General features: G+C 43.1%; 1 protein-coding gene across 5 annotated transcripts in view; it reads right to left on the bottom strand.

Annotated features, from left to right (window-relative positions):
- Window positions 1-1338: 1338 nt before the first annotated feature.
- Window positions 1339-15457, bottom strand: part of LOC132914062 (protein artichoke-like) — a 176857-nt gene continuing 162738 nt past the window's right edge. For all 5 annotated transcript variants that reach the window (XM_060972858.1, XM_060972860.1, XM_060972859.1 and 2 more), the window contains 4 exons: window positions 7760-8135; window positions 4331-7423; window positions 3585-3922; window positions 1339-3267 (listed from right to left, as the gene is read on the bottom strand). In XM_060972858.1, coding sequence (XP_060828841.1) covers window positions 2704-3267; window positions 3585-3922; window positions 4331-7423; window positions 7760-8051 — 4287 coding nt within the window. In that variant the 5' untranslated portion in view covers window positions 8052-8135 and the 3' untranslated portion in view covers window positions 1339-2703. The remainder of the gene's footprint in view (window positions 3268-3584; window positions 3923-4330; window positions 7424-7759; window positions 8136-15457) is intronic.

Below are 15457 nucleotides of genomic sequence, written 5' to 3'. Positions count from 1 at the left end.
AATCCGAAGCTTGTCTAGCTTTTAGGTAAACTTTTTAAGCAACAGCTGTATAAATAATCGAAACGTAACGTACAATTCCACCGTGTTTTATCTTTCTTTCTCTTGTATTGAAATATCAGCAGGTTTGAATAATAATCTGTAATTTACTATACGGCTAATACCGAATCATCGACATGGTTCGAGATGCATCATTCTGTAAACTACCCAGATTTTTAATTTAATAACTTTAAAAATTTCTTTGCGATATATTAAAATATTCCCGAGTGACTGATATTACTAAATAAATTAATAATTAGATATCCTCGATGAAGATACTTTGTTATTTAAACGGTCGATATTTTAATTTTGAAATTGCGAAAGGCGGAAGATCTCTTGTTCAGTCAAGTTTGCAGGTTGATCAAAGAGCTGGTGTTTTTGTTTGTAATAACGTGATTCGAACAAACGAGCCGGCCACTTTTAATGCGAGGTTTTTTTCAGTAGCATTCGCGCATTTGAACGTATTCGCGATTAATGGTCTCCATTTAGAATGTAACTGCAGGACAGTAGGTGGCTGGTGAAGCGTGCATCAAACGGGATTAAAGAGCGAAACGAAAAACGTTTGGACAGCTCTATCAGCCGAGAAAAATGTGTACGCTGTGGATGGTTTCCACTCTACGTTTTTGTCCTTTATTTCACGCAATTTCGTGTCCTCTGTGAACGACATCCCACCGCCCTATCACCGCGGTTATCCGACATCTTCGCAACGCGTTTCTCGTCTTTGGCATCTTCCAGCAGAAGTTCTGATTCATTGTTTCTCGATATATGACAGATCGATTGTGATTAATTTGCAAATTACAATTATCAATTACATTACGAATCGGTGGTTAGTTTCCAGTTGCTGGAGAAAGGGAAACAGAAAAAGAAAGAAAATCAGGTTAAGATTGTCAGGAGGGGTTAATGCAAGGAAATACGATAAAGTGGACAGGAGACATTTCGTTGAGACGCTGGAAAATTTATACAAACTACGGAGAATCGGGTTGAAGAGATAGAAGCGAGCCGAAATAGTTGGGAATACGCGGCTTATTTTAAGGATTCCAATTATCCGAAACGTCACGAGTATTCTGTCGATTTTTCTGCTTCGAATACTTATTTATTTGAATAATTTTAATATTTATTATTTTAATATCCTATTCTATTTATGGAATTCATATTTTATTTTATTTTATCTGTCGGAGATTCGTCAGTCATCCGAAACGTAAAATTATTTTTGGAAATTTTTGATAGCTGGATATCTTTTGTTCTTTGGAAAGTGGATATCTTTGGACGATAATAATTTAGAAGGGATGCTCATACAACAAGTTGTTGGTTAAAAAAGAATTTGCATTTTTATTACAGTGACATATGTATATGTTACAGTACACAGCATGTGAGATCTTTCACGATGCATTCGAACATTCACGATACACACTTATCGACCGTATCCGGTTCTATTCAACGCAACGAGCAACATGGCCTATCGCAGTTACATTCTCGCTAGAGCCCAGTTTCTCTTTGTCACTTGAACTACGATTCGCTGGTTATTACGCAACCTAATTTCCAATGTATATTCTGATAACATCCGTGCCGTTTAGCCTATGATACAGCAAAGAGGTGCGATAGTCCCACAGTACCAAATATTCGTATCCACGAGTGCACGTTTCCACGATGCAGCAACGATATCAACGATATACTCGAAAAGTCGCGAACTCGAAGAATCAATACCGGCGTTGTATGTTTTGCTTAATTCACGAACGCGAAAAGACGTTTTTCTTCTTTGGCGAGTCGATTTTAACTTCTACGTCGAGCCAAGCGGAATCAATGCTTTCAGCCTAACTGAGCTACATTTTGCTAAATGAAGAATCGTTGAAATTGTTCGCCTAAATTGTTTGAATTCTTCTTGAACGTCGCTGTTCATCTCGCAACAACGATTCGAAACTGTTCACTTATGTACAAACGTGTCTCGTTACCAGCGTACGAACGATCCACGAACGATGATCCTCGCACGATAGTGTCGTACCTTCGCCACGCGATTCATCATCGTCTGACAGGGTAACTGGCCCCTTGCTGCGTTGCTAGCGGAAATTCAAGAACGCAGTTATACGAAACGACGCGTCGCATTGTCCGCTGTTACGCCGTTACCCACGCGACCGGTTTGCCGAGCCATTTAGAAAACACAATACACCATGCTTCGCGCGAGTCCGAATGGGTCCTTGCGTACCATGTTTATACTCGTAAATCGTCCAGAGAACGCGACTGCTGCGTAATGAAATTCTCCGATCCTACGCAGACCACGATGCACCGAACACACTTGCCGTACAGAGCCTGTTACGTACGTTCACGGTCCACCGAGTAAAGCTACATCGAATAAAGTTAAGACTCGTAGAAAATTCACATATAAAATGCTCGGTTAACTAGGTCGTTCACTTTTAATGTTTGCACAAACGCGACACAAACTTTTTGGCTGAAGTTTCTTTTCGTCGCTTCAAAGTCAACGATCTTCCTTGAGAGCTTTTCGTTTCGGTTGATTAGTTAACTTCGATTTGAAGGTTCGAGTTCGATCGAGAAGGAAAAAACTGCCACGAGTCGGGAAGGTTACGCGTTTGACGATAGAACCCAGGAGGAAAAACCATCCAGATCTGTTCAAACGTTCGAAACCTCCACGGCTCGGGAGTTTTTTAACTTGTCTCATACATTCAAGTTAGTGTTGCCCATACTGTTGATGAAGTTCGAATGTTGACCATCTTGGCTGGCCTGTCTGGCCGCGTGTCCAGCTTCTCCGCTCTGAATGCTAAAGTGTCTGTAGGAAATGTACTCCGGAGGAATCGGTTGTTCCCTTTTCACGGTCTCTCTTTGCTTCTTCACCTTCAGATAACCGAGAACGGACACGAGAAGCAAGAACACAACGAATCCCATGCAACAGCCGACTATCAAACCCAAACGTCTTGTCAGGAAACTGCTGACACTACCGACATCGCCCATTGACGAACCATCGCTGCTGATTACCGCGTCCGGTGATTCCAGGGTCTTCACTTCGGTGCAACGACTCGTAGACGAATCTGCCATTTGCATATCCGACGGCGACTCGAATGTTTCGTGGTTCGAGAAGTTAAATTGGTCCATCGTGTCTTCTTCGAGACGTTGGCCCATCCAATTGCCCAAGCCAAATACGCAGATCAAATACCGGGTGTTTGGGGAGAGCTTTGAGAGTTTCGTCGAACGCGAATTTGGCTCCAGGATCTTTGCTCGGATCTGAAAATTTTATCGAGAAAAAGATGATTAACAAGATTAGAATTTTTTTACAGAATACGGTATACTCATAATATATTAGAGACTAATTCGTAGATCATGTACCTCTATGAATCTGACCTGATTTGATGCGTTTTTAATCGATACAAGCTCTCGTGTATAGATGTAGGTATTTAGAAAGATCGAGAAGAAAAACACGAAGATGTAAAGAGAGGCACATGAAAATTAATCACTGAACATTGTACAAATTGAGAAATTCCATAGAGGCCGAGGATCAATAAATTAGCTATTACTATATAAAGACAATGTCTTGGTGTTACCTCATCGATGTTTTCCATTGTGTGGTAAGCCACTTGATAGCCGCGAATACCCGAGTGATTTCTACTCTGCCACGATACCAAAACGGAGAACGGTTGGATATCTTGAATCGCAAGTTTCAAGACGAGAGGCGCGGAACAGAAGGCGTGCGGGTCCAGCTCGAGGAACACCAATCCTTGTAATTCCGGTGGCTGTTGGCACCTGAGTAATCCGCTGTCCATGTCGTTCATTCGCAATCCACCCCCTCGATTCCGTGTTACGCCACCGCCCACCAGCTTCTGATGATCACGCAGCCACTCCCAGAGCTCTTGAGACTCGCAACCGCAGTGCAGTGGGTTCTCTATATTCAGAAAAACGTTTAATCTTGCATAATTACTGTTTCACGAGAGATGGATGAATATCGCTATCGTATAAGTAAAGGTTGCTACACTATACCTCGGGAATATTAGGAACAGTTTTAGTTTTACGGCACACGCTCTCTATCTAAATCATAATTATACAGAGAATTTTAGAATTTCATGGAATCTTAGAATTTATCTTTGAATTTTTCTGAATGTGAAGTGGATCGTGCGATGGCAGTTAGCACCATCGACACAATGCTGACGAAACGTTTGGAACTCAACTTCCTTAGAAACGTAGTTCGTATCTTAGATTCTACAAATTCTATGATATCAGCATGAAAGTCTCAAATCTTTGAATAACTGTAACTAAAAAAAGTGAGTAGGAAAAAAATATTTAAGTAGATTACCTTCTGCACGAAGACTCCGTATTTGCGTTTCCAGTGGTCGGAAGGCATTCAACGGCAAATTCTCTAAATAATTCCTACTCAGATCGAGAATTCTCAGTTTCTTCAAGGGCTTGAACGCATCCGGAGAAATGGAAGATATCCAATTCCCGTAGAGATGAAGTTCAGCGAGATTCTCGAGATGTTGGAACGTGCTCTTACCCACACCGCCGATCTGATTATACGAGAGATCCAGCACTTGTAGGGCCTTTAGATCAGGCGGGAAATCCTCGAGTTCTTTCAAGCGATTGTGCGTGAGATTAAGTATCCTGAGGTGTTCCAGTCCTTTTAATCTCTCCTGAGGCAGTAGCTCAAGCTCGTTCATGCTTAAGTCCAAGGTTAATAGTTCGAGCAAACTGCGGAACGCGCTCGGCGACACTCGCGAAATCATGTTGTTGCCCATGAACAAGTGCATTAACGCTGGGAACGCTTCGAAGTCCTGGCTCGTAACGATCGTCAGATTCGTTCCAGAAATGTGAATCTCCTGAAGAGCAGGATACTTTGCTTTTGAACTAATCTCGTGTATTCTGACTAATGGATTGGCCGTGACATTCAACCAGGTTAAGTTTGGGATATTTTGCGCGGACAGGGCGACAGCCGGGATCTGATGAAATTTGTTAGCGGCCAACTCGACTTTGCGAAGTAAGTTGGATCGGGCAAAGAAGTTGGCCGGCAAAGCAGTTAGATGATTGTGACTCAGGTCTACCGATATCAATCGAGAAAGATTCACGCCGGCGAACCCAGAAAGAGTCATGATGTAATTACCACGCAGATCCAATTCCCGTAAATTGGTCACCCCGTTTAACTTTGACATGTCTACGTTTACAATCACGTTGTTAGCCAGTGACAGAAACTCAACGGTAGTTGCGTTCGCGAACACGTCGTACGGTATCTCTTGAAATCTGTTACCGTCCAGTTTTACTTCTTTCAACGAGTCCAAACCAAGGAAGAGAAGACTAGGTAGCATCCGGAGGAGATTGTTGCTTAACAGAAGTTTACCAAGATTCTTATTCTTCGAGAATATCTCTGGTGGCATTCTGTAGAGCTGAGAAGAATCCATAGCCAGATGCTGAAGAGACGGTAGTCCGTCTAAAGAATTTCCATTGATCTGACTAAAATTGTTGTACGATATTCTCAACACTCTGAGTCCAGGAATGTCAAGACGATCCAACGTAGAGGCAGTGAGATGATTGTGTTCCAAATTCAATTCGTACAGGTTGTTCAACCCTCTGAACGCTCCGTTTTCGATTACGCTAACGGTACAGTTCTTGAGATTCAACGTTCGGATCGGTAAGCCCTCTTGGAAGATCTTGTCGTGCAACACGTTCAGATGATTGTTGGCCAGGTCAAGCACGCGAAGTCGCTTTAACGCGGTCAATGCATAAGGGTCCAAGCGACGCAGCCCATTGTCCTGCAGATAAAGTTCTTCCAGTTCGTGTAATTCCGAGAAAGTTCTCACTGTGACGTGGCTTAAGCGGTTCATGCTTAGCTCGAGGAACTTGAGCGCCTGCATCGGCTGAAAGGCGGTGTCCTCGATTCGTGAGATGGAGTTATTTGTTAGATATAATCGCTCGACCAGCAACAGGTCCCGGAACAAAGGAGCCTGGAGGCGGGTTAATCTGTTGTGGCCGAGCCACATGATTCTGACCGACGCTTGGCCTCTTAAGGAGTCATTGTGCAGGACACCGAGGCCGTTGTTGTCTAACTGTATGGAGACCAACGAGCTGCCGCTGTTCCCATTTTGTCCGACATCGTTCGACACTTGGAACACATCGCCCAACACCGCTAAAAGATTACCTTGAAGATTCACGTGTTGGAGGCTGTGCAGGGATCTCAAAGCGCCGGTTTCCATGTCCGTTATCGCGTTATTCTGTAAATGCAGTTCCAAGAGCGACGGTAAAGGCGCGAAAACGCCTCTCTTTACTTCGGTAATCTGATTGTCTTGCAGTCGCAGCTCTCTCAACGACTTTGCTTTCGCGAACGTCCCCACCTCCAGCTCGCGGATGTTGTTTCCATCCAGAGACAGGGTCGAGAGATTGTCGCAGTGCTCGAGAAAGTCTCGCGGCACTTTCTCGATGTAGTTGCCGCTCAAGTGTAGCTGTGTCAGGTGGCTTAACGTCGCTAGACCGCGCGCGTCGATTTTCCTAATAGCGTTTTGTTGAAGATACACCACCGATAAGCTTGTACTTCCAGCGAACGTTTCAGCGGGTATTTCCAGGATGTTGTTCTCCGCCAGGAATAGCTCCTTCAGCTCTGGTAACTTGGAGAACACGCCGCGGATGTAATGAATGTGATTGTTACTAAGATCGATGGACCTAAGCCTCTGGTTTGCTCTGAACGTGGATACATCCAGTGACACGATCTTGTTGTGGCTTAGATCGATGGACTCGAGATCGATCAGTGATATGAACGCGTCCTTATCGACGAACTCGACAGCGTTATAGTAGAGAGACAGAGTCTTGAGGGACGGACAGCAGCGAAAACAGTTGAGCGGGATCTTCTTGAAGTTGTTGCTGGTTAGATCGAGAAAGTTTAGAGCATCTAATCTCGAGTATCCATCTTCTGGAAGCTCGGATACCTCGTTCCAGGCTAGTCTAAGCGACGTTAGGTGTTCCAATCTCCTTAAAGATGTCATAGGAAATACTCGGATTTTATTTTCAGCCAGACTTAGATCCGTCAGAGTATCTTCCAAGCCTGCGAACGCGTATTCTGATATTTTTATTATCTGGTTGCCCTTCAGGTTCAATTTAATCAGAGAAAGTCCGTAGAAGCTGTAACTAGGAAGCTCGTGCACCAGATTCGCCTCTAAATCCAGAGCTTTCAGGGAACTCAAGGTTGCCATCGCCTTCTGTGGCACGTGTGGAAGTCGACCAGACACCAGCGCCAAGGATTCTAAGCTTTTGCTTAATCGTTTAAACGCATCTTCGCTTATTTCGCGAATTGCCGAATGAGATATCTGCAGATGCCTAATCTGAGAACCGGCTGGAAAGGCGATAGATCGAAGTTCCTCCACTCTTCTGTCTAGCTCGTAAACGCTTAGGGATTGAACTATCGCTCCTGGAACAGTCGTTATCGTAATTCACTCGATCTACTTAACCAAAACATGTAGATTATACGCTGAATATGTGATATAATGGATTCAAAGCTATTCGAGTAATATCTGTTTGCATAAAAACCAATTCAGCGAGATAAACGTAGGAGTTACTCGAGATCCCTTAATTGAGAACACAATCTAAACGTATTCGGGTAATTATTCCGTGCGGTGTTGAATACAAGCTCGCTTAATCGGGTCTCGGGACAAAGGGGAAGAAAATCCCGTCCGGCGGAAACGAAATCCCTTATTTATCCTAATGTATTCCCTCGTCATAGATGGTGGCCTCGTGTAGTACGTACCTTCTCCTCCAGCGGCGTGTATTACACTGGACAAAGCGGTCCTGAGGGATTCCTCGGTGGCCCCGGCACATTCCAGGAACAGCCCGTCCTCGAAATTGTAACAAGGGCAGCCAGGTATCGTGTCTGGTGGTGGACACTTGGCGCTCCTCGCTTCCTGTGCTGCCATGCAAGCTGCCAACACCACCGAATAGATAAAACGAAAACCGTCGCGGTTACCACGAGTTTCGTGTCCGCCACGCGACGAGTCCGAGTCCCGCCACTTGCGTCTCGTCCGCGGCCAAGTCGTCCACATATTATTATCGCGCCGTTCCGGTCCAGGTTCGTCCCAATCCTCTCATCGTTTCTCTCGACGACACTCGATCTTGCTGCTGTGCCCCTACACAAACGCGTTATTCGTTGTATAAATAATGCACAGTAATTCACAATTTGGGAAATATGTTAGTCAGTGTATAATTTAATGATTTCTACTGTATGTATAACTCACAGTACTACCTTTTATAAATTTCTGAATATTTCTATCTACATGATAAAATAATTACCGTAGCAGTTAGCTATTTGCTACTCCTAATCTCTCTCACGCCTAATAATCATATCTTCGATAGCCGATAATTGCATGATTTAGAGTCACTAATCATCGTAACGCATCTGCATAATCTCACACACGCACTCTAAGTACCTGCCATAAATCATCCGAATGCAGAATACCTTTGAGCTAGTTTGTCGTTGATGGCCCGTAAAAATACGTCGTTGGAAATGAGAGATAACTAGGTAGAAGAAATTCAGGAATTCGGCTATCAGAATTTTATGTCCTTAAGCCAAATTCTCAGGTATAGAACTTCCTCTTATAACGCGTTCAGTGGCGTTCACTCGCGTACACGTAACAGCTAACTCAAAGCGCTATGTGGAGCGTTGATTCTTCCATAATGGTAGGTTAATAGCTCAGTCGCGTGCCACGTGTTATGAAATATTCCCTCCGACTTTATGATTTTTTTCACTTATACTTTATCTTGGAGGTGTGTTTCTTCGTATCAAAGTCGAGAGCGAGGGATTTGTAATACATTTAATAACAGGTGGAAATTACTAAGAATCGAGCCATGTTTGAATTAGAATAATCGATTCTTCGCACGATCTGGCGATGTATCGTTTGTATGGAGTCCCAAAAGAATACGCGTTATCCACTTGGACGAGAACTTCTACGCTACGCGACAATATTCTTTGATTCATACGTAATTCGTGTGACTCAAAATGGAACACGTACGTTCGAGATTGTTAACCGATGTGCGTGAAGAAATATTCCAAGAAAATGTTAATGTCGGTAAAACGTTGATAAAAGAGCGAAGGTTGTTCACGCACGCGAACTTTTTCATGCGTAATTCCGTATGCTTGCGAGTGGATTACATTTACGATTAATCGATACCTGTGTTCTACTATTCGCGTACCTCGTTCAACGTAAATACTCTGAGAACATTTACAACGTTACGTAAGCTCCCGCAGAATCATCAGTTCGATGATCAAGATAACTTAGAAACCGCAGTGTATAATTTCTGCTACAGTATAGTATTCTTATCACACGCACATTTGCATAATGACGCGATGTAAAATAATACGAGATAAAATCGTGCGTAAGGCGGAAGTAGAACTGGTCGGTTACTAGTCAGACATCGGGACACGAGTTTACTCGGCGAAGTAAAATAGGGTTATCACGCGGACAAATATTGATTATAACTAGATTAAAAGGCGAGAACAGCGCGCGACTTGGTCAACGAAGTTCCGGTTGTAGATGTACAACTTGAATCATGCTCCAGAGGCGGAATAGGTTCGTCAGCGCGCGAGTAAATACACACCGACTATGGGTATTTCAGCAAGTAGAATCGTACCGTTCTTGAATAGACAAATATAGCGAGGCTGTACTTGACACAGCAAGTAGAACGAGACGGTCTTCTCCGGACGACTACGCTGCCAGCCAGCATAAACGGCCAGGTATAACCGTTCGTCGTTACGCAAATACACTCAGCCTGAACCTGATTCAGCGAGTAAAGAAGACCTGTTTATGACTCCGAATACATATCAAAATTGCGGTGCACCATAGTAAAAACTATTTAAATATGTATGTTCGCACATAATACGAATATATACGGTCCCGTTTATAAGTATTAGGGCATTTAGGAAAAACGAAGTAAATCTTTAAAATGATTAGGAAACAATGCTAGAAGATACTGAAATTTTTATCATTTTACAATGTTTTGTTCTATAAGTTCTATAAAATTGTGAAAGTATAATTGTTTATGGCACGTATAACGAGAAAGTTATTCATCTAATTTACAGTTACATTGTGAAAACAACTAAATAATTATTCGTTCGTTTTTCACCAAACGTATATTTCGTACAATATTTTCATTTACTATTTGCATAACGATACCAGTTTCAATGGGTATCAGAAGTTTCATATATCAGACACGGGATTCTGCACCTTGGCTTGCTCCAGTTCGTACAAAGAGAGTCGTGATCCCCAAGATCAGCCGGTCGTAATTTAATGTCCGTGGTAAATCTTCGGGGGTCGGATGTCGTCAGGTGCGCAATGACCCGCTACGTTTGGAAAAATATGGCTGGATCGGCTGACTGTTGGACAGGATTTTCAGATAGACGTTCGATAATAGTCAGCCGGTTGTGTGTAAGGCGGGTGTGTTCGGAAATACAGGAGCGTCAAGACTCGTAAGTTCCCTGCAGGTTATGTTCAACATCTAGTTAAGGAGAACAAGTTTGTTAGGGGTTGCGCTTACTGCAGGTTAGACGCCCGGAGAACGGCAGTGAAGTAGAAAAATCAATATTTCCTTCGGCGTTACGAGCCACGGCTTCGAGCTTTTAATTAATGCGTAATGCAGATTTTTAATCATTACCGGTCGCGTGCGACTGGCTCGAGCTCGGGCCTGATTACGCGCAGCAACGCGCTGTTTATTAATATAATTTTTCGTGATTCTTTCGTGCTCGTAATGCTTTACGTCATTCGCAATTCGATATAAGTGCTTCTTTGGAATTCATGCCTGCGTGGAGTTGAAGCAGGAAATACAGAGCTGGATTCGATATTCCTCCTTTATTCGCGTGCACTTTCTTGGAATAGCATCTCGTAAAGTTTATACGACCTCACAGACTAACTGGCTTGTTAGTAGACATTAGAAATTACGAATTTGTGTTCTCGCGAGATAGAAGAGATCTTGAGCGGCGATAAATCGGCGGCCATTAATTTCCAATTGGTAGATGTCTAAACGGAATAGGTAACTGAAGAGAGAGAGAGAGAGAGATCCGCAACTTCTCCGAAGAACGTAGCCTCTGGAGCATTTAAAGTTTAAGCCTGAGCCTCAACTCAGTCAGCCAGTTTCGAGTAAAAATTTTCCGCCCAAAGTATCTTGAAAGAGGACTATTTAACTTTCTCGTTGTCTTCGGCGAGCCGCTTCAAACCAGATTTCCATAAAGCGCGTGCTTCGTTGTCGTGGATTTCTTTGATCGCTACGCGTGTAGTTGATGTTTTGAGTCTCTGAAGATTGATTACAATTTAAGCAGAATCCCGCTGGTGTATCGTCGACGTGCATCAGAAACGTAGCACGCACGTGCGCCGATTCTACACACGTGACTATCGTAATGATCGTGTTACTGTTTTCCTGGTTTCGCCAGTTAATGCCTTCAAAAGCGTACAGGTGTCGTGGCGGTAGGGTGATACGAAGAGAGAGCCTCGTCGTCGCTAGTTTCTCGTGGAAAATGCCTCGTATGGGGAAGGACCGAAATATGGCAGGGTTTAATAAAGGACGCCGGCTTTCCCTGCGAACCCAAGCACAGCTGCATTGCGAGAGACACTCGTGCCGCATTTAATTAAGCGTTGCAGCGACGCTTAATCTTCAAACTGCATTCGCCAAGTCGAAATACGCCAGATGAAATTGAATACTTTCCGTGCACATCTTACGTTCTGCCGTTTATCGCTGTATCATAGGAAAAGGATTCGTCCGTAGACCACTCGTGGATCTAACCTAGATTTACTGTCTGTTCAGAATTCCATGCATGAGTTTGTGAGTAGAGAAGTTGATAAATATTGACAGGAAATACTGGCACGACTGTGCCTTTCCGGAGACTGTTTTCTACTGACACGGTTTTTAAAATGTAAATTTTAATATGTCGTATTTCATAGACTCGTAAATCTTCATCTCGCTGTTACGAACGTTGTCCTGCAACTAAATTTATCGACCTACGCGCAGATAGCAAAGCAAAGCGAACATTTTTCTAGATGCTCCTTTCGAAGGAAATAAGAGCAATTATTTGGCAAAAGCATTTGGAAAGAACACGACAGATTTTAATTACCTTTTGCTAGCTCGTGTTGAAAAATTAAAATAAATATATTTGTCTTCAAACGAAGGAGCTTTGTTTATGAAGCAACATCTACGAAAATCAACGACGAAGGATGGTAAACAGCATGGCAAATACAAATCTACGACCGCGGAACAAATTGTAATTTCTATTTCGGCTGTGAATTCAGAAGAGCCGAAGTATACTTGAGCTTCCATTACTCGAGTTTCGCAAAGCAGAATTGGCTTTGTGTTGTAGGAGCAAGTTCCAAACAAATCAGAATTAGGGTACAGAGACAGATCCTTTACATTCATGAGAGCGGAATATATTAACGAAACTACATACGATCGATTGACATAAATCTATCTAAATAAATATTTTATCGATTTTGTAGACACTCACAAATAACGGTCGGTTGAGCGATACAACAAATTGTTTTCGTAAATCCTAGATCCTTCTGCATTTGTCAGGTCACTAGGTTCGAATATTTAAATAGAAATTGCCTGATATTCTGTTACTTGGATCCTCTTACCATCCACCGTTTTATCCCTTATTGATCCCGTACAGTTGAATCCCAGAGCGTTACCCACAATACACGCCGCTCATCTTTGCTACTTCAGCATCCAGAGTGCGTCGAGTGCCGTGCAAACTTCTCGGTTACTTCTCAATGCTCGGTGAACTAGTTTCAGCAACGATAGATTATTAGAATTCCGTATCGCGAAATAACTCACAGCGTCTATGTAATCAGGATTATGTTAGCGTATAGGAATTTCTATCACGAGATCGTTACAATGTATCATTAGATGAACGATTATCCAAATTATCTTCTTCCACGGAAAGGATAATTATTCTCTTTCAAAAACACAACACTCTGAAGACATAATAAGTGGAAGAAATATAATTTTACAACCCTTGGGCAATCCTTACAGATACGTAGTAATTTTAGTTAGAAACCATCGACTCTAACAGTCCAAATGTGCAAATGTTCAATTAATCCATAAAATGTACAACCAAGACGATTATAGCGATCGTAGTTGCGCGAGAGAGAAGCAATAATGTGGTTCGGGGGGAGTATCGGTTATACGAAATTCTCAATCCTCTTTTACTTGGATTCACATCCCGGATGAATGGGGTTGATTCATTGTATATAGTGGAACGTTCGACCACAGACATCCGCGTGCAAGCTTCTCGATTACTTTACGATCAAACCTCACAAGCCGGTGGCGGGTTAGAAGATCCGTAATCTGGATAGGACCCCTACGATTCGACCAATCTGGCAGGATCACGGACATCGATTCTCGTCGTTGCGCTGGCGGAACGAGCCATCGTAGAACTCGCGGTCTGGAACGTTTTGGTCCATTAAGACCACAAGAAAATTGAATTCCGGCGCGACAGCGAGCGCGCAAGCTCGGATTAAATCGTTGCGGTGCACGGACGAAACCGCGTTCGCTAATGAAGCGCGCTGCGTTGAATATAAAAGGGATGCCACAGAATCCTTTCGACCCTCCCGCGACATCTTCCAGCCATCCTCCTGTCCACCGCTGTCGAAAGGAAGCGCAATTACCCCTGCCTCTTGTCCGAACCTTTTAGTTTTTTTCAAGTTTCCAACCCTCGAATTGAAGGAGTAGGTGTGACCATTATCGTGCGTGAATGGAATATTTGAGAATTTGTCGTTCCATAATCGTTCGTAACGTTGGCATCGAATCGCCCATTTGTCACATTAACGATTTACCCTTTCGCTTGCTTTCCCTTGCCACCTCACATTCTGTCAGTTACTCAATTTTCCAGTGCCTCTAATTTCCGCAAAAAGCCGCGCATCTCTAGGCGCTCTCGAAATTACTTCGTCGTACGCGTACCAAGCAAAAGTTTAATTGCACCACGCGTTTTCTACCGCTGTCAGGTCATTTCTTTTCGTTGAAAATGAACGAACGAAACTCGTCCTTTAACGACAAAGCACGGCTGCATTGGAGTCGACTCCTCGTCGAATCAGCCAACTTCGGGACGAACCAAAGAGCCACGTCTAATAAGCCACCGAGAGGCTTGCAGTTGTTCACCTATTTAAATAGCACCGACGATGGTAATGAGAATGCAAATGGCACGGCACGACCAAGCCAGCTTTCCTGCACACGTCACGGAATAATAAAAGGGAGCTGTTCCCTTTCCAGGACTTTGGTTCTTCGGGACACGTGTCTTGGTACTTTCTTTCTAATTGAGAATCGTGGTTGTAAAATATCAATGGAAACGTCGGAACTCGAACGAACTTTGGTAGAACTGCATCTAGATATTCTTGATATCGTCAGGCTACTATTTTTCTTTTAATAACCAGACTGCAAGCATTTACGAATTCATAGAAAATAAACAGAATTCACGTAATCTTAAGAAATGTATAAAATGTCCAACGTACGATATTGTTTATTATATTTAGTGGGCGAAACAAATGTTCGCCTTGGTTCCATTTCTTTGCTCTTGTTGATAAAAATATGAATTTGTACAAATATCTGTCGTGCATTATAAAGATACATCATCGATGTCATAATCCATCACCTATTTCCCTCAATTCTGATCTCAATTAACTCAAAGAGCCCCGGACACGTCTCAAAGTGATTAATCGTCGTTCTGTGTCGTAACACTGACCTGCTAGATTCTCTTACGATCGAGAATATTATTAAAATCTAAAATTACGATAATGAATGCAGTGTTAGCCTCTGCCGTGTTATAAAAACTCCCGGTTATGCTAATTTCAGAAACGAAATTTCAAAGATTCGTCGCATCGTTGACGGTGCCGCGGGCCAATATCACAGACACGCCGCTAAGCCATGATGAAAAACGCTTTCCAGGCCACTGGACATGATTATCCTCTTAGGGCAACGACTCCTTATAACGCGGGCGAAAAGCAGCTTCCACAAACGCCGACACGAAGCTAGCAGCTTATACCAGCTGCCTGATTATTAAAAGTTAAACCTTACTTTCCAACGGTAGGGCAGGGAGAACGGAGAAGTGAAAGAGAAAGAAAGGAAGAGATAGAAAGAAGGAGAATAGGCCAGGATGGAGAAAAATCGGAGGTGGGGATTTGGGCTGTAACCTCTTTAACCTCTTTGCATAAAATTAAAGCTAATCATATTCATTTTGCCGGTGCAGTTCCTCGAAATCCTCGAAACTGTGCCGGAACATTACGACTCTGAATTTATAATGATGACAATGAAAATTTGTACCGCCGAGTTTCGAGGGTTTCTTGCCGGAATTTCAACCTCGCCGCCTGCACGATAATTAGGTTGAAGTCTCTAGACACGACGATCGTCGAGAACCTGCCGTTTGTGACGCAGATTTCTAACAAGTAAACGTGCGTTATTTCTCCCTTCTATTTCC

This window comes from Bombus pascuorum, chromosome 14 (genome assembly GCF_905332965.1).
Source record: "Bombus pascuorum chromosome 14, iyBomPasc1.1, whole genome shotgun sequence".
NCBI classification, from domain to species: Eukaryota; Metazoa; Arthropoda; class Insecta; order Hymenoptera; family Apidae; genus Bombus; species Bombus pascuorum.
This window is presented reverse-complemented; position numbering and strand designations above follow the sequence as displayed.